The sequence below is a fragment of the Talpa occidentalis genome, unplaced genomic scaffold, assembly GCF_014898055.3.
Source record: "Talpa occidentalis isolate TD23 unplaced genomic scaffold, MPIMG_talOcc4v2.1 talOcc4.3, whole genome shotgun sequence".
Classification (NCBI taxonomy): domain Eukaryota; kingdom Metazoa; phylum Chordata; class Mammalia; order Eulipotyphla; family Talpidae; genus Talpa; species Talpa occidentalis.
The window spans coordinates 2,231,016-2,249,663 of record NW_023603184.1 but is presented as its reverse complement, the minus strand read 5'-3'; the positions used below and the strand labels follow the sequence as shown (position 1 = coordinate 2,249,663).

At 36.0% G+C, this 18,648-nt stretch overlaps 4 protein-coding genes across 4 annotated transcripts; 3 read left to right on the top strand and 1 right to left on the bottom strand.

Annotated features, from left to right (window-relative positions):
• Window positions 1-1,497: 1,497 nt before the first annotated feature.
• LOC119254393 (olfactory receptor 8J1-like) lies at window positions 1,498-2,445 on the top strand. The gene has a single exon (XM_037521500.1). It carries the CDS (start codon window positions 1,498-1,500, stop codon window positions 2,443-2,445), a length of 948 nt encoding a protein of 315 aa, XP_037377397.1.
• A 4,951-nt stretch (window positions 2,446-7,396) lies between these two features.
• On the top strand, window positions 7,397-8,344 carry LOC119254391 (olfactory receptor 8J3-like). The gene has a single exon (XM_037521499.1). It carries the CDS (start codon window positions 7,397-7,399, stop codon window positions 8,342-8,344), a length of 948 nt encoding a protein of 315 aa, XP_037377396.1.
• A 3,431-nt stretch (window positions 8,345-11,775) lies between these two features.
• Window positions 11,776-12,717, top strand: LOC119254390 (olfactory receptor 5AL1). The gene has a single exon (XM_037521498.1). The coding sequence runs from the start codon at window positions 11,776-11,778 to the stop codon at window positions 12,715-12,717; it is 942 nt and encodes a 313-aa protein (XP_037377395.1).
• A 4,551-nt stretch (window positions 12,718-17,268) lies between these two features.
• LOC119254389 (olfactory receptor 1038) lies at window positions 17,269-18,240 on the bottom strand. The gene has a single exon (XM_037521497.1). The coding sequence runs from the start codon at window positions 18,238-18,240 to the stop codon at window positions 17,281-17,283; it is 960 nt and encodes a 319-aa protein (XP_037377394.1). The 3' UTR covers window positions 17,269-17,280.
• Window positions 18,241-18,648: the final 408 nt, after the last annotated feature.

Genomic DNA, 18,648 nt, shown 5'->3' with positions numbered 1-18,648 from the left:
ATGATTCAAATAATTTAAATGACTGCCGCTTGTCTACAGCTTATCTCAGAAAGTCATGACATGGAGCTCAAAAATGTGCAATAGTCAATGTCAGTGTTAATGAAAACGTGACCTAAGGAAGAGGATGGATGGGTGCTTAGGATGGGAAAGTAATTATAGAAATTGGCATAATGCCATATAAAATATTCTTACACAAAATTAGAGAATGACTAAGATGTTCTTTGTTTAAAATTTTTTCTGGGAAATTTACTGTTGCAATTTATAATGATGTATATAACCAGCAACACATTAGATTTGAGCATAAATAGAATAGATACAATTTGGAAATATTCCTTTGGTCTGAAAGTAGATGTTTGCCAGGGGAGACTGTGGAGAGACCGAAAGCTGCAGATAAAATATTAATACTGATAAACACAGAGAAGTCAAGACAAGAAAAATGCATGTGGAGACACAGAAGCAATATCCTATAGTATAGTGTTTGGGGATAAAAGGAATGTCAGCATCTCAAAACAGGCTTGTCTCTCAGTGAAAAGGAATGCAGATTAATTTAGAAATATATTAGGATTTGTTGATTAGACATTTTGGGGAAGTATACATGCTATTATCATCTAGATTGATTTTTTTTTTACTATCTGCAAGTATAAGCACATTAGTGTTTTCTAGATTTAAATATTAGCTGTCTAAATGATTGTTTCCTACACATGCAAAGCTTAATTATAGCCTCTAATATTCAAATATCATGTACATTGACCTAACTGCAAAGAAACCCAAAAGTTTGATCTATTCCCCCCCCCATTGTCACTCCTCTCTATTAGATATGTCCAAACATGAATTATGATAAAGATATTATCTTGTTTTGGCTTCCAAATGGTAGACTCATCTCCTTATCTCTGATTTTTTTTTTCCATTTGGTCCATGTTAACGTTAAATTTCACCAAAAAGAAAATTCTCTAACAATTAATTTTTCATTTTTTAAATTTCAACTCATAATTTCTATTTTAATTCACCAATTTATTATCTTCATAACTACAAGAACACTCTTTTATTTAAAAAATAGATAGGGGTTAAATCATGTATTCTGAACAAAATAATATGAAAGCTCATAAAAAATCAATTACAAACATTAGTTGGGACTTAAAATTCCTCACAGTCAGTCAAAAACATAAGATATAAATGTGGCTTCTATTGTTTGCACACTGCAACTGTCAGTGACAGTACTAAGGAAAACTTGACCAAGGAAGTAGAAGAGGGGAATGTTTAGGGCAGGAATATTTTTAGGAAAAATAGCCAAAATACTATACAAAGTTTGGAAAGAGAAAATTAGAGGATGGAAAGGATGTTTTTACTTAAAATTGTTGCTTTTCAGGTAGTGAAAAAACTGGAATTTTCCTCAAGGTATTGTCTTGACATCTAATAGCAAGTGTATATATGAATTCCTTGAAGACTATAACAACTTCTCCTTTTGGACCCCAAATAGATGAATTTCAAGTCTCTTACATGGCTCCAGGGAATCTCACCAGAGTCACAGAATTCATTCTCATGGGAGTCTCAGATCGGCCACACCTCCAGATCCCACTCTTCTTTGTCTTCCTGGTCATCTATGGACTGACTGTGGCAGGAAATGTGGGCATCATCACCCTCACCAGTGTGGACTCTCACCTTCAGACCCCCATGTACTTCTTCCTCTGCCATTTGGCTATTGTCAATCTTGGCAACTCTACTGTCATTGTCCCTAAAATGTTGACCAATATTTTAGTAAACAAGAAAACTATCTCTTACTATGAATGTGCCACCCAACTGGGGATGTTTGCTATTTTCATTGTAGCTGAGGTTTTCCTGTTAGCAGTGATGGTATATGACCGCTATGTGGCCATCTGTAACCCTCTGCTGTACACGGTGGTGATGTCTCGGCAGAAATGCGTTCTTCTGGTATCCCTCACCTACCTCTGTGCGGTTTCTACTTCTATTGTGGCAACATATAGTGTATTCTCTGTGGCATATTGCTCTTCCAATCTAATAAATCATTTTTTCTGTGATAGTGTCCCTCTGTTAGCATTGTCTTGCTCTGACACCTACCTCCCAGAAACTGTGATTTTTGTATCTGCAAGTGCAAATAATATTTTTTCCATAACTATAGTTGTAGTTTCTTATTCCAACATTGCTTTGGCCATCCTCAGGATGCATTCAGCAGAAGGAAGGAAGAAAGCCTTTTCCACGTGTGCTTCACATATCACAGCGGTCACGATTTTCTACGGGACAATATTATTTATGTATGCGCAGCCTCAGAGTAGACATTCACTGGATACTGACAAAATGGCTTCTGTATTTTATACTCTGGTGATCCCCATGCTGAATCCCATGATTTACAGCCTGCGGAATAAGGATGTGAAGGATGCCTTAAAGAGGTTTCTGACAAATTCGTGTTGTGCTTCTAAATCAGTATAATTTAACAACTCATAGGTAAATGAAATGGTGGTTAGCATTGCTGCACAGTGTCAAAGGTTAGGTGACTGACATAAATTTACAAGAAATCCTGAGAACTAAATGAAGCCAGGATTTGGGAAACAGTGAATGAAAAACTAAACTGACTTCTTGGAGCTATGGTTTTAATACAGAAAAAGCAACGTTTACAAACTTAGTCAAGCAGAATGCGAGTGGATAGATTGAAATGAATAATTCCCAATGTCAGGAAATTGAGTAATTTGTAAGTGGTAAGTTAAAAAGTAGCAAAAAATATAAATAAGAGTAGTAAATTGATTGTTCCCTGAATTCATTTTTCTTCATGGGTGTATTAGGGGATGGTGGATCATTGTCACTTGAAGAACTGTAATTCCAGATCTTTAAAACCTTTTCTGAAGTAAATAAGCAAAATTAAACCAATAGGTATATTTATATAAATATTCAAAAAAAAGTTTGATGAAGAATAAACACTACTGATGAATTTATATCCTGAATATTAACCAAAATATGACTACAATTATGTTTTATTCCAGTTGATGTAAAAATACATTTTTATGATAGACACAGAATCGTATCATTGAATATCCTTTTTCATCTGGGTACCATTTGATTGATAAACTCAGTGGATTCTCTAAGTTTTCCTTTCTTTCCACTGGAGGTGTCAGTGTTCTTATGAGGATGCATTAAATATATTGCCTGTAACATTATTAGGCATTCAATGGGCCATGTTTATCAAAGTCCCTATGTCATTAGAAGAAAAATTTCATTGTTATTATATAAATTTCTTGTTTTCTGACAGGTTTTGATCAGTGAATGTATACTGAAAACAGTTGTGCAACTGTGAATATACAGAGATGATCTCAGATTTATGAAAACTCAGTTGTATTAACAAATGTGATAATAAATAAACAGCTTACCATTTACATAGTAGACCATGTTGGGCGTTTTCAATGAAGAAGAATAGTAATCTTTCTTAGAAATTAATTGACTTAAAACAATTGTACTACTATATTAGCCATGTCAAGAATAACCCCCAAATACTACATTTCATTTGATTTACAAATAGATAGAATGTTAAGACATTAAGTGTTAAGAGACAAAAGGCATCAAGCCTATGTTATTTAAAAATTTCATGTTCTATACACTAACAGTGCAATGAGTAGAACTTTGGAAGGAACAGTGTAAAAATGTTTCTCAATCTTCAGAAGTCTCTTTGTAAAAGCACTGAGGGAATATTTTCCTATAATCTCTGTTTCTCCCTCTTCTTTCCAATGGATCTGGGCATTGCATTTCATCAATTACTTTAATTTATTGTTCATCTTTTTTAAGAAGTCACATGAAGAAACACAATGAGTAGAGGAATCAAATGAACTTTGAATTTTGTATATCAATAAATGTGTAGACACCATTATTACCATTGTAAATAGAAAGGGATAATCTTGTAAAAGTTATTATTCATGAAAAAAAAAGAGCGCTCTCCTTGTATTGGCAACCAAAAGCAATACTCTTTCATGCCAAACAGTATGATGTGAGAGGCAAAAGGTGTTATCAAGGATGAAAAAGTTAAGCATGTCAATATGAATGAGGTAAGAGAAAAAACCAAAAGGTAATGACAGTGAGTATAATTGGAATAAAGGATGATAGGATGGCATAGTGTACCTTAGACTGTGTAGATCCACAGCTGCCATAGGATAATATTCGATGTATTTGTAAGTTAACCATGTCATAAACTATGTCATGAAGAGCACATGTAATTAGAAAAACACAAAGGGGGCCTCCCCTGGTGGCACAGATGTTGAACGCTAGGCTGTGAAGCTGCCTGCAGCCTCTGCAGCGCTGGTTTGATCCCCTGCCACTGGCGAGGGTCCCACATGGCGCTCAGACCTCTCCTGCCGCACCCACTGCTCCCCTTAGCAGTGTACTTTGGTCCTTTTGACTGTTCTCCTCCCCGCTTTGGCTCTGGTGAATTCTCTCACCCTCCAGAGCTTCTGACTGAACCCAGTACTTGTATAAATAAATAAATAAATCTTTAAAAAAGAAAAGAAAAACACAAAGGAAAAAAATCATATTACACTGACCCAAAAAGCTTGTGTGGTATTTCTGAAATGTCACTTGAGCATATTAGTCACAGAGAAACCAAAGAATCAGAAACCAACACATCAGACTTAGGAAACTCCCATAAAGCCTAGTAGCTTCTGATGTTTAATAGGGACTCACACTGTTTATTGTGGTCTACTTATGATAATAGAGGCAATCACAAAGACACTGAGCATGCATTAACCATAAGATAAGCATCCATGCTAAAGTACAATAAAAATAATTCCTAGCCTAAAGTCAACTGTCCTCAAAATTCCTTAAAGAGGAATACAAAAGAACAGCTGAGAATTAAAAATTTTATATCATCTATTATGACCAAAGATTAGAGACAAATGATCCACTTCTGATTAACTATTACAATTAATCTGATTAATTATAATTAATTATGTTAATATACATGAAATTACTTAATTAAAACAAGTAGTAAAGATGGAACATCTCACTAGCAACAAACACATCAACAGCCAAGATATTAGTTTCAAGTAGCATTTTTTGATGAAAGGAAAGGACCCCTTGGCAGGGGTCCTTTGAGATTTGACTGATTCAGGACTGAGAGGAAAATCTATAGGACGAGCCCAAGTATATCACAATGCCTGAAAGTAAGGAAGAATTAGGAAAGAGAACTAAAAAAACAGAAGGGGAGCAAGAGAGAGAGGAAGAGGGGCAGAGGGGAGAAGAAAGAAAAGCAGACAATGATGGGGCATGCAGTCAAATCTCACATCATAAGAGTAAACAAGACATATACAAGGCTCAGATAAAGATGAGGCATAATGTCAAATCTTTCAGTTATCAATCATTTGGCTTTGGGCTAATGACATACTTTATCTGAGCTTGGTATCATCTGAATATGGTAATAATGAGATCTATCTCACAATGTTAATGATATCTTTTTTTTAACCCAGTGCCTAGTACATACTCTTTTAAAAAAATAAATTCAAATTTAAAATCCTGCTTCATTTACAATTCTACGAACTGTGCCAGTTCGGATAGGCTAAAGTTCATGTCAGAGGGTTTTTCCATTGTTACTGAATCCCTGAAAGTGATTAGTGTTTTCCTATTTTGGATATTCCTTACATTCTCTCACTGGTAAACATGCAGGGTGTCCTAAATAATTAGCACCACAAGGAAAGTTTTAAAATTCTCAGATGATTTGGTATAATCATCTGAATGAATTACAAGGGAGTTCCTTAGGGAGTATCACAAAGGGAGAGGGAAAGTATAAATTCCCAATACCCAAAGAAAAACTAGTAGTAATTTGGGAGAAGAAAGTATAATTTCCTGTTAAAGGTAAGAGTTTTGATTCTGTTTATAGGCTGAGTCTTAGTAACTCCCTGTGATTCCTGGTTTATGACATGGACACACTTATAGTCACTGATAGCTGATACTTCATACCACAAAAATTCATTGTCCTTCATTAACTGGGTTCCTGGAGTAGTGTGGTATTTTTTTTTTTCATTATGAATTGACAAGATGTTAGAGAGCAGTTGATTTGTGAAAGTTGATAGTGGCATTCATATATTGCAAGTAAAGTTGAAGGAAGAAACATCTGAAGAAATCATCATTGATCTCACGTATTAGAATCTTAGAATCTACTAAGATTCAGTTTCCAGATAAAACACAGATGTCCATATCCAGGCATTCTTCTAGCTAAAGGGGCAAACCAATATTAAATGATCATATGGTCCTCACTCTCTGGAACTTATCTTCAAATCTTCAGGAGAGACTATGACAGGACTTCTTGGCCAATAAAACTATCGTTCTGATTGGGAAGTGTTTCTAGTTTACATAGGAGCAGGTGAGAGTCTTGAAATAATCATCACTTGAAAAATATTCAGGCTTGCTTATAATGGCATGCAGAATCTTTAGCAAATATATAAAACACAACCGTCAGGCAAGCTCTAAAAGTAAGGATGCTTCTTCTCATTATTCTTATTATAAAAAAATGTCAAAATGTGTTAAACTGCTTAGACAAAGTTCAACTAAAAATTAAGGTCAGATTTTATATTTCATAAATTTAAAAAATAATGCTACATCATATAACTTTAAGAAATATTAAAACAATAAAAAGAATAAGTGGAATTGCATCAAATTATGGGGTAAAAAGAGTTAGGAGAGAGGAGAGAAAGCAAGCAGTATCCAGGAAAGCCTAGTACGATAGAATTATGAAAATGGTTATTTTTCACAGATTATATTTTTAAAAGCTGGAAAGAGACCACTAACCTAAAAAAATGTCTGAAGACTTTTATCTGTTTAATTTATCTGAGTTAATAAAATGAAAAAAGAGAATAATCTATTAATAGATATGGATAGTATAACTTAAAAAGTCAATGTGCATCAAATAAATGTTTTAGAAAACTAAGAATAAAGAAAATGGGCCAAGAAGGCATCTAAATCATTTATTCTTGGAAGAATGTAAGAAATCTCAGAGAAAAGAAATCATTAAGATACACTGAATTAATTGGAGGCATTCAATACCTCAAATCTTCCTTATACTTAATGCAGAAGACAAGAGAAATTAATGGTGGCTACTACTGCTTGCAAACTAATTATCTATTCATTGTTGAAGAAGAAACTGAGGACGTAAATCCTCCACAAAGGCATGATGCTGTATCACCTATTTAATTTATCAGTCTTGTTTCGATTCTCTCCCAGTGATTACTAAATACTTTTATTATATCTAGAAACTTGAATTTAATAACATTTTATACATGATTCCAGGAAATCTTACCCAATGAATTGCTCTTGACAGTCCTGGATAGCGATTCCTTGAAGTGATTCCTTGAAGATTGTAATCTCCTCTCTTTTTGGTCTCCAAACAGATGAACCCCCAGTCTCTTACATGGCTCCAGGGAATCTCACCAGAATCACAGAATTCATTCTCATGGGAGTCTCAGATCACCCAGACCTCCAGATCCCACTCTTCTTTATCTTCCTGGTCATCTATGGACTGACCGTGACAGGAAATGTGGGCATCATCACCCTCACCAGTGTAGACTCTCGCCTCCAGACACCCATGTACTTCTTCCTCCGCCATTTGGCTATCATCAATCTTGGCAACTCTACTGTCATTGCCCCTAAAATGTTGACCAACATTTTAGTAAAAGATAAATTAATTTCTTACTATGAATGTGCCACCCAGCTGGGGGTGTTCTTGGTTTTCATTGTTTCTGAGGTTTGCCTGCTAGCTGTGATGGCCTATGACCGCTATGTGGCCATTTGTAACCCCCTGCTCTACATGGTGGTGGTGTCTCGGCAGCTCTGCCTTCTGCTGGTGTCCCTCACCTACTTCTATGGGGTTTCTACTTCTATTGTGGCGACATACAGTGTGTTCTCTGTGACTTATTGCTCTTCTAATGTGGTCAATCACTTTTTCTGTGATATTGCCCCTCTGTTACCCTTGTCCTGCTCTGATACTTACTTTCCAGAAACAGTAGTTTTTATATCTGCAACAACAAATTTGGTTTTTTCCATGATTACAGTGGTATTATCTTATTCCAACATTGTTTTGTCCATCCTTAGGATGCGTTCAGCAGAAGGAAGGAAGAAAGCCTTTTCCACATGTGCTTCACATATCATGGCAGTCATGGTTTTCTATGGGACACTCTTATTCATGTATGTGCAGCCTCAAAGCAGCCATTCACTGGATACTGACAAAATGGCTTCTGTGTTTTATACTTTAGTGATCCCCATGCTGAACCCCATGATCTACAGCCTGAGGAATAAGGATGTGAAGGATGCCTCAAAGAGATTTCTGACCAATTCATTCTGTGCTGTTAAATCAATATAATTTTACAAATCTATAGGTAAATGAAGAGATGGTCAGTATAGGCTGTCATTAAAGCAAAGGTTAATTGAGTGATTTATAGATTAAATGTAATCCTGAGAATTTACAAAGAATAGGTAGAATAAAAATTAAGCCAAAACTCTTAGATTCTTGAGGATAATATGGAACAAATCACTATTCATTAACTTAGCCAAAGTGTATGCAGATTGATATGTTAACAGAAATGTATCCAGGAGTCAGGTGAGGTAGAAGTTTAAAAAATTAAATAATTTAAAATGAAGCAATGAAATATGAATAAAGGAGAGAGAAGTAGTTATTTCTTCTTTTTCCTTCCTTTTTTCTTCGTGGGTATGTTTGGGCATAGAGGATCAGCGTCTTAAAAAAAACTGTAATTACAAATGGCTGAAGACTTGTTTACTGCACTTTACAAAATTAGACAAGAATATTTAAAATAAAACTGTAACATGTCATCTGAATTGAGATATAAAATAATAATAAATTTATACTCTGAAGCCAACCAAAATATGATCATAATTATTTGTATTCCAATTGATATGTACTTTTTTGTGTGCTTTCAATTTGGATACTATTTGATTGACTATTTGATAGTGGATTTGGCAAGAGTTTTCCTTTCTCCCTGCTTTTTGGATTAGTCTTCGTAATATGTGTAATGTATGTACTGTCCTGTGACATAATTAGATATTCAGTGGGCCTGTTTAAGGAAGTTCTTTGCATCATTAAAGGAAAAATTAATTGTTTTCATAAGTATTTTCTGTGGTTTGATAGATTTTGTCAGTTTCTGCATACCAAAATCTAGCAGACATATGAGACTTAGGAAACTCCTCTGAAGTCTGGTACACCTGGTGTTCAATAGGGACTGACCTTGATGTACTTATGATACCGGAGTCCAACCACAAAGACCTATCACCACCTGTCTGTCTGTCTGTCTGTCTGTTTGTTTGTTGTTTGTTTACTGCACTGTACATAATGACCAAGCATCTCATTACCAAACCACAAGTCACGATGTTTCATATAAAGACAAGCAAAGATGTATCATTCATTCAGTTGCACCAGATTCATTTCCCAATTAGAAAAAAGAAGAAACACTATGTATCCAGATAGCTATTTAATGCCTTGAACATATAGTTATAGTGTATATAATTCCTATCTTGATTATCATTTGCACAATATTACCAGGTTGTGATTTCTAAGTATTTGCTATATTCTCTTATTCAGTCAAAATATCCTGTTCATAGACCAGGAAAAAGAAATTTAAGATTCTACCACCTTCTTTATTATACTGTATCCCAGAATTATATATAAATATTTATTTAATAGAAAAAAATTAAGTGACAAATTTTACATATATAACCAGTATATAAAGTGCACTATCTTCTTTCTCTACATACTAAACTAACAATATATTCCTTATTCCTATCCAAGTTCAAAGTGACTAGTATGAAATTTAATGCCCAGAGTTTTTGCCCAGTGCCTTGTGCACATAGTAGGAAGGAGAACCTTGGAGGAAATTGATATATTTTTCATTTCATAAGATGTTATTTGTAAGAATTTTAAAAAGGTAATTTCTACCTGCCTTTAAAGGTCAAATTCAAAAAGACTGACACTCTACATACGCAAAAATATTTTTAATATTCATATTTTAAGAGTTAGAACAATAAAGCAACAATTTTATACTCAAGACAGAGCCAAAGATAAACAGTTATTTAAAAACAGGGAATTGCATCAATAAATCTTCATAAATTAAGAAATCTTGGCACCCCAATTAAGCAGTGACGCTAATTTTTCTGATAATCCTACTTGCATTGTGCTTTGAGATAAGATCCTCTGGGACAGAAATACTGACAAAAACATGAGTCAACTGCTCCCAGAGTCACTGGGAGGAGAAGTAGGAGCAACCAGTACCCAGGTAGGTTAGAAGAGTATATTCAGGATTGTGGGTTTTGCCTCACTGGTGTGTAACAACATGGACTTAGTAGTTCAAGATAAGAGCTTTGAAAATTACAGAATCATGCAATGGACTGGAACAAAAAAAATTGGAGTATATTTTGCAAAATAAAGTTTAATGGTGCTTTTTCTGATTTTATATGAGTTTTGTTAAAAGTATTAAAAGCAACTTGGTTAGAAGTAAAAAAAAATAATTGAAGAACTGGAAGGAAATGAAGAGAAAACATAATTAACCACCTTTTTAAAAATATACATAAATAAGTTGACTCAAAATGTTGAAGACATAACCCCAGGCTTATGTAGATTACTAGTTGCAGAGCCAGGTCTAGAAGGTAAGGCTGAATGATTATGTATTTGTGTACATAGCACTTAATGCCCATTTTCAGGTTGTCTGCTTGAAGACTTCTGTGCTTTAAATCCTTCCTTCTTGCTTTTGATAATGCTGGGAAACCTTCCCGTGACCTCCCACCCCCTCAAAGTCTTCTACTTAGAGATCTTCCTCTCTATCCTGTGCTTGACTACATCAGATTGTTTTATTTTTATTTATTTATTTATTTTTATTTTTAATTTTTAAATTTTATTTTTATATTCCCCATACAATTACAGCTCCCTACACTTTCCCCGCCCCCCACTCCCCATAGAGTGTCTCTGGTTCATAGTTGTTTGTTGCTTTTGATTTTTTCTTTCTTATAGTTATTCTTTTTCCTGGTCCCTTATTTAAGTTTTCTAGATTCTTGCTATGAGTAAGACCATCCGGTATTTTCCTTTTTCTTTCTGGCTTATTTTGCTGAGCATGATCCCTTCCAGCTCCATCCATGTTGCTGCAAATTGCATGTGTTTATCTTTTTTGAATGCTGAGTAATATTCCATGGTATATACACTGATTTTTTAAAAGTAAGATAAACAACTAGTAGTACTCAATAATTAATTGTTTATTAGTAGAACTTAGAGGAATAGATGTAATATGTTTTTTTAACCAGATAACTGTTTGGAAGCTAGCATCATTCACCCAGGATAATGTGCTCCAGGCATTTGGGCTGGATAGGGTGGTGTTTGAATTGCTCATTCTATTTCGAGCATTTAAATTTAGGCATCTTGAGAATATCTAATAAAGTTGTCTTGGAATCTATTAGTGATGTATTTGTTCAAATAGTTCTTGGTCTTTACTTTCTCTTTTAAAAGAGTTATGGGATAGATATTTCAATTACATAAAATTTAAAATAAAAGGTCAGTTTTATCTCTTTCTGCAAATCTCCACAATTTCATTTTTGGAATTTCTGCCTAGAATATCATTTCATCCTGAAACCAGAATTAACATGAAGATTCACCTTTTAACACATTCAATGTAAGATTATGAAGGGTCATAACCGGCACCAAACTTCTGTTTGATTATTCCCAATGGAGACCAGTCCACTCAGAATACATGTTCTGGAGGATTTTAAAATGTAAAAGACCTTCAAGCCTATTCCATGGCCAACAGCAATCATTCAGCAGTGTCTGAATTTATCCTCTTGGGACTCACAGATAATCCAGAGCTTCAAGTCCTTCTCTTTGGTGTATTCCTGATAATCTATTTAACAAGTGTCTTGGGTAATATTGGTTTGATTGTGTTAATTCATATCAGTCCTCAACTTCAAATACCCATGTATTTTTTTCTTGGTCATCTGGCTTTTGTTGATTTTTCTTTTACTTCATCTGTCACCCCAAACACTTTGGTGGATTTTCTGTGTGAAGTTAAAAGTATAGGGTTTTATGCCTGTGCTGTGCAAGTGTGCTGCTTCATCACCTTTGTTGTGTGTGAGATGTATTTGCTCTCAATCATGGCATATGATCGGTATGTTGCCATCTGCAGCCCTTTACTCTATGTCATTCTCATGCCCAGGAAACTCTGTAACCAAATGATCGCCAGCACATACATCTATGGATTGACTGTGGGTCTCATACAGACTGTGACCACCTTCCAATTGTCTTTTTGTGGCTCCAATGTCATCAACCAATTCTACTGTGATGAAGTTCCCTTGATCGGGCTGTCCTGCTCTGACACGCATGTCAAAGAGCTGATGTTGCTAATCATTGCTGGATTGAACATCCTTTGTTCTCTACTGATTGTGACAATTTCATATGTGTTCATCCTCTTTGCCATCCTGAGAATTCATTCCACTGAAGGAAGACACAAAGCCTTTTCTACCTGTGCTTCCCACCTGACCTCCATAACAATATTTTATGGGACAATCATTTTTATGTACCTACTGCCCAAGTCTAGCCAATCTTTAAACAGAGATAAGTTTGCTTCAGTGTTTTATGTGATAGTGATTCCCATGTTAAATCCATTGATCTACAGCTTGAGGAATCAGGAGGTAAAAAATGCACTGAAAAAAATTATAGAAAAGTTGGTTTTGGCTATTAAATAGATGAAAAGTATTATACAAGAAGCTTGCCAAGCACCATTTGCAAAGTAGTATCTTATCTAGTCTTGAAGCGGGTAAATGATAGTCAAATCCCTAATTTCCAGTGCCCAGATTCATGAAAAATATGTTTTACCCACCATTTCATTCTCAGTGACTTTCATAGGAAAGGCAATGTGTAAATTTTCCGTTCCTGAATTATAAAAGAAGAGACAAAGAGAGAAAGAACTTAATCCTAGGTGGGCATGAGATCTTATTCATAAAGAAACAAATGGAAAATGGCAACTTTATCTGAATTTTGTGCCCTGTTGAGAAATGTGAATTCTACTGAAATAAATCAACACCTGATATCTTGAATTTCAGATTTGATGTGCTGATAAACAGAAAAGCATGTCCAATTTGCATAGATGGTGGATGAGTTCCCTAACACTCCACTCTCTGCATTCAGTTGAAGGGATAACACCAGCAGGGCTGACTTGACACTGAACACCCAGTGATACCAATGATGAGTCAGCTTAGTTCTTTGAGCTATGTTACAGCACTAGATCCCTCTGTCTGTTCCTATTAGGTGGCTACTCCTCCTGTACACACTTTGCTTAGCAATTTTATATTTTCCAAAGAATAGCTGTTGTCACTGGTAAATTTATTTCCTGTTTTTGTATCTTGGTTTCTTCAATGGAAAAATGGCAGTAATAATAGCTCCTTTTTCTTGGACTGATGGTGAAGATTAAGTAAGATATTAAATATATAAGGTATCACACAGGTCCTAGTACATAGCAAGCACTTGATTAAAAAATGTTGAATATTAAATTTAATTATTAACATTGTTAATGCATCATCATCCTTTTATTTTGTTTCAAGTGATAGGGTAATAACTTTTTTTAGAAAAGGCAACACAATATGTTTCATTTTTAAATCAATAAAATGAAAACACAAATGATAAGGAGCTATTTTATATTGATCCTTAGAGCAATTTAGTCATTTTAAGTTTCCTTTTGTGTTTATGAACATATTAAATGGAATGTCTTTATGTTTCTCCCATTCAAATATTAAAATAATTCATTTTTCTTAAAAACAAAATTAAACCACTTTGGCTACATGCAGGAAAGATTAGATTAATAAATTGAATCTTTTTAGTTCCAAAACTTTCAAAGTAAAACTAGAACATCTATTAAATATTTTTCTCTGTGTCAGATGCTGGACAAAATGAAGAAGTGGATGCTCTTGGTTAATTTTAGTGAAACCCTACTGGGAGGCATATTTAAAGAACAAAGAAATTCAAAGCAGTTTTGTAATTCACTAACACTCATGTAGCTAATATCCAGGACAAAAACAAGGTTTTGAGTTCAACTCTATGAAACTTAATTTTTTAATGATTCTCTTATATTTCCAGCTGCAGCCATATGTTGGCATTAAAAAAAAAAACTGAATAGTCAGTTACAATAATGTCATTCAGCACCTTCACTTAACATTTTTCGTAAGTTAAAAAAAATACTAAAAAATATGTGAACCTGTGAGCATGGGGTAATAAGATCTAAGGAATTTTCCTTGCTGACCCAGGTCACCAGGCACAGGTCCCCTTGTACTCCAAGCTTCTGAACTGAACATAAAAGCCCAGATGCGGTAAGAATCACATATATGACAAACTTTCGTGTTTCCCTGAAGGTGTGTCTTTTGGTAGACTTTCCAGGTTGACCATAAGGACCAGGAGATGCCGCACCAGGAGCTGACATTCCTGCAGACCCCGCCCACACTAAACTCTGCCTTATAACTTTCCACCCTGTCCCCTCTAGGAGATAGTTTCTTTGGACTTACTAGTTTTACTGTCTCCTTTTCTTGTTACTAAAAAATAAATATTGTGCCTCCATCTTGGGGTGTCTTTTATTCAGCCCAGACACCCACCAAGAGAACAAACACATTGAATTTGGTTACTGGTTTGAATCTGGCATGGAAAATAGATTCCCCGCTGCTGCTCATACACTGGGGCATGCAGGGGTGGGGTGTTGGTGAGGAGAGGTGGGGGATAATTAAGTAAGGAGGAAATGACCAGAGATGGGGCAAGGAAGTCTGTCTTTTACACCTCTGCTTATGGGTGATGTTAACTTGAGATAGACAGACTGACAGACAGACAGGTATATCTCTATCTATGTATGTGTATGTATCAGGGAGTCCAAAGAAGAAAGAGTATACATACCAACATTTTCTCTAAATCTAACTGACTAAAAAATGAACACTTATTGATTTTGCTGTTTGGACTGAGGGCTAGTGTTTCATGTGGTGAGTGCAGCCGCCCGGCGATTGTTAGAGTTTGGTTTTAGAAGCTGCTTGAACTGTGTTGGTCCATCCCAGAGGAAGCTGAAACAGTATGGCTACCAAGTACATTTGATTTTCATAGTTTATCGCCCTGAAAATCCATGCTTACTTTAAGAAGTGATCACTAAGAGTAAGATTAAATTTGTCTAGAGACTTGAAAACTTCAATTCAGCTAGTACTTAAGCATTGGTGTTATAAATAATTTTATGAAGCAGAAAGGTGCAGTTAAACCCCTGAAGAGCAGTGCCCTGGAGTGGGGCAGAAATATCCTATAGCTTCTAAAGATTCTGAATCTTTGTCAGTAAAAAGAGATTATAATACTTCTGCCTGCCTTGTGTGTGATGCATGACAAGATATGTAACTATCATAGAATCATATGCACAAAAGACAGTGTGGTGAACAGAAATACCATCTTTCTCTGTCAAAACTGTCTTCAAAATATGAGAATTCATTCAAGTCTCTATGTTCTAAAAGTATCCCATGGCAGGATGTCTGGCTTACTTACAAATTGATTGTTGAAGAGGAAATAATTGCCTTTTTGTATTGCAACCTCAAACTGTACTCTATATAAAGACTGCAGCTATACCAGCCTTCTTCTAAAATGCTAAAGTAATATTAAATCGCTAAGTTAGAGGGTCTCCCATGGTGGCGCAGCGGTTGAGCGCTGGGCTGCGAAGCTGCCCGCAGCCTCTGCAGTGCCAGTTCGATCCCCAGCCGCTGGGGAGGGTCCCACATGGTGCACAGACCTCTCCTGCCATACCCGCTGCTCCCCTCAGCAGTGTACTTCGTCAGTCTGCCTTTTCTGTTCCCCACTCTGTCTCTGGTGAATCCTCTCACCCTCCCACGCTTCTGACTGTACCCAGTGCTGGTATAATAAATAAATAAATCTTTAAAAAAAATCATTAAGTTAGATACCCTCAATGAGTGTTAATAAAAGCATATCAACTCACTAATTCTAAAACTGAGCATTATGCTCCTATGAGGGTGACCTGATAAACAACAGACACAGAGAAATGACATCATGACCTGAAGTAATTGTGAATTGAACAAATATGTAGATACATTGAACTTATTCATTTACAGACATAATTTCTTATAAACCATGTTCTTCCAATTACATTTAAAAATTTGTGAATGACCCATTTAAGTATAGATAATCAATACTATGTTATCCTTTATTCTTAACTCCCATTGTGTTCAGAAAGCAAAATTCAGATAGTCATGAATTTGCAGTAGGGTTTTCATATTACTATTGATAGTTATGTGACCTTAGGCAATTTATAAATAATTGATGTACAGAGGTGAAACCTCATACATCTTTTTGTTTGATTTACTAAGTAAAGTTACATAAATAAGTAGCCATGGGTAATAGAAATATAACCTGGCTTTATTCAATTTACTCAATGCTCACTAAACCTTTAGCCACTCAATAAATTCAACTTTAATTACTTATAAAAAGCATTCACATAGCAGATATTATCACAGATATTGTCCCAATTACTTCATAAATATTAAGTTGTTTGTTGCTCACAACAAACCAATGAGTTGAGACCTATTATTTCCCAGAATCAGAGAGTCCCACAGAATTTGTGTCCATTTCCAAGGATGCAAAGCTAAGAAAGAAAGGAAATGACATTCAAACACAGGTAGTCAGGTTAGTTCTGGTTTCTAACAAAAGCATGCTCTGTCTTTGCACAGGACATATTTGTGTGTTCGAGAGTGTTTGCATTTATATGTGAACATATTATCAGTGATCTATAAGTATCAGTGATCTATGATGGGGCCTCCCTGGTGGCGCAAGGGGTTAAGACACAACCTATGAAGCTATCCGCAGCCACTGCAGCACAAGTTCGATCCCCGGCCAGCTAGGGTGGAACGCACATGGCGCAGCAGACCTCTCCTGACTCGCCTGCTGCTCCCCTCAGAAGTGTATTTCAGTCAGTCCACCTGTTCTGTTCCTCACTCTGTCTCTGGTGATTCCTTCCACCTCCCATATTTCTGCCCTGTACCCCAGTTCTTGTATGCATAAATAAATAAATCTTTAAAAAAAAAAAAAAAGGTCTACGATGGTCTAAACAGAACTCTTTAAATCATACTGATTTTCCAGTACTGATCCAGGTCCTTGTAGAAAATGTTCAGATTGTTTAAGTAACAGTCACATTTTCAGTTAATTGGGGAAAAAACTAAACAAAATATAGTTGAGAAGAAAAACTCCATTTATTTCCTTCCTTGTAGTTATTAATTCAATTATTGTTATTATTTTCTCAATTTTAAAATCTTTAAGGTTTCATAACCTTTTTCTAAAGCTTTCTTTGAGGCATCTTTAACCTCTTTGTTCCTTAGACTATAGATCAGGGGGTTCAGCATGGGAATGATCACTGTGTAAAACACAGACGCCATCTTGTCAGTGTCCAGGGAGTGGTTGGCTTTGGGCTGTAGGTACATGAATATCAGTGTGCCATAGAAAATAGTGACAGCCACCATATGGGAGCCACAGGTAGAAATGGCCTTACGGCGCCCCTGGTTAGAACGGATCCTTAGGATGGCAGCAATGATAAAGATGTAGGAGGTGAGGACAATGGAAGAGGAACAAATCATATCAAAACCAGCAAAGGCAAAGATCAGAATTTCTTTTATGCGTGTATCCGAGCAGGAGAGAGCCAAGAGGGGAAGGTCGTCACAATAGAAATGGTTGATAACATTGGGACCACAGTAAGTTAGACGGAAGGTGACGATGGTGTGGAACAGGGCCACCAGAAAGCTGTAGATATACGGAACTGCCACTAATTGAATGCAGACTCTTTTTGACATGAGCGTTGTGTAGTGCAAGGGGTTACAGATGGCAGCATAGCGATCGTAGGCCATGGATGCTAGTAGGAAGCACTCGGTGATCATGAACGTGAGGAAACAGCCGAGCTGAGTTGCACATGCATGGAAAGGGATGGTGTTTTGTTCCACCACGAAGTTCACCATCATCTTTGGGGTGATAGCAGAGGAGTAACAAAAGTCAACAAAAGCTAAGTGGCTAAGGAAATAGTACATGGGTGTGTGGAGTCGAGTATCAATCCTGATTAAGGTGATTAGGCCAAGGTTGCCCAGCACTGTGACCAGATAGATGACTAAAAACATCACGAAGCACGGGGCCTGCAGTTCCGGACGGTCTGTAATTCCCTTGAGGATGAATTCAGTGACATAAGTGATATTAGCTTCAGCCATTTATTCTGGCGGATTTTATGGATTTTGCAGCAAGTGGAAGAATAAAAATGACGCTGCTCATGGTCCTCGCCAGTGTAAGAGGAAGGAGAGCTCTGGCCTCTTGTCTTGAGTTATGTTACTGTGTGAGTGACAAGCACAGCTCAGCCTTTTTCCTGAAATATCTTTCTTGGCCCAGGCTGGGTTCCTTTACTCTCAAAATAGTCTTCTTAAGTATGATTTTGCTTTGTCATTTTTGAAACTATGGGAAAATGCTGGGTGAAAGTTAAACACCGGGGGAAAAATTTGAGTCATTCAGCACTACTATTTCAGTCTTTTCCATATATCTCTAATTAGGGCAGAATAAAAATATGTACTTCATAAATTAAACTATACTTATACTCACATTTTTCAGTTTTGTGCATGTTCACA

Bases quoted from the DNA above. Each gene is read 5' to 3' on its own strand.
- LOC119254390 (XM_037521498.1), top strand. From the start codon at position 11,776: ATGGCCAACAGCAATCATTCAGCAGTGTCTGAATTTATCCTCTTGGGA.
- LOC119254391 (XM_037521499.1), top strand. From the start codon at position 7,397: ATGGCTCCAGGGAATCTCACCAGAATCACAGAATTCATTCTCATGGGA.
- LOC119254389 (XM_037521497.1), bottom strand. From the start codon at position 18,240: ATGGCTGAAGCTAATATCACTTATGTCACTGAATTCATCCTCAAGGGA.
- LOC119254393 (XM_037521500.1), top strand. From the start codon at position 1,498: ATGGCTCCAGGGAATCTCACCAGAGTCACAGAATTCATTCTCATGGGA.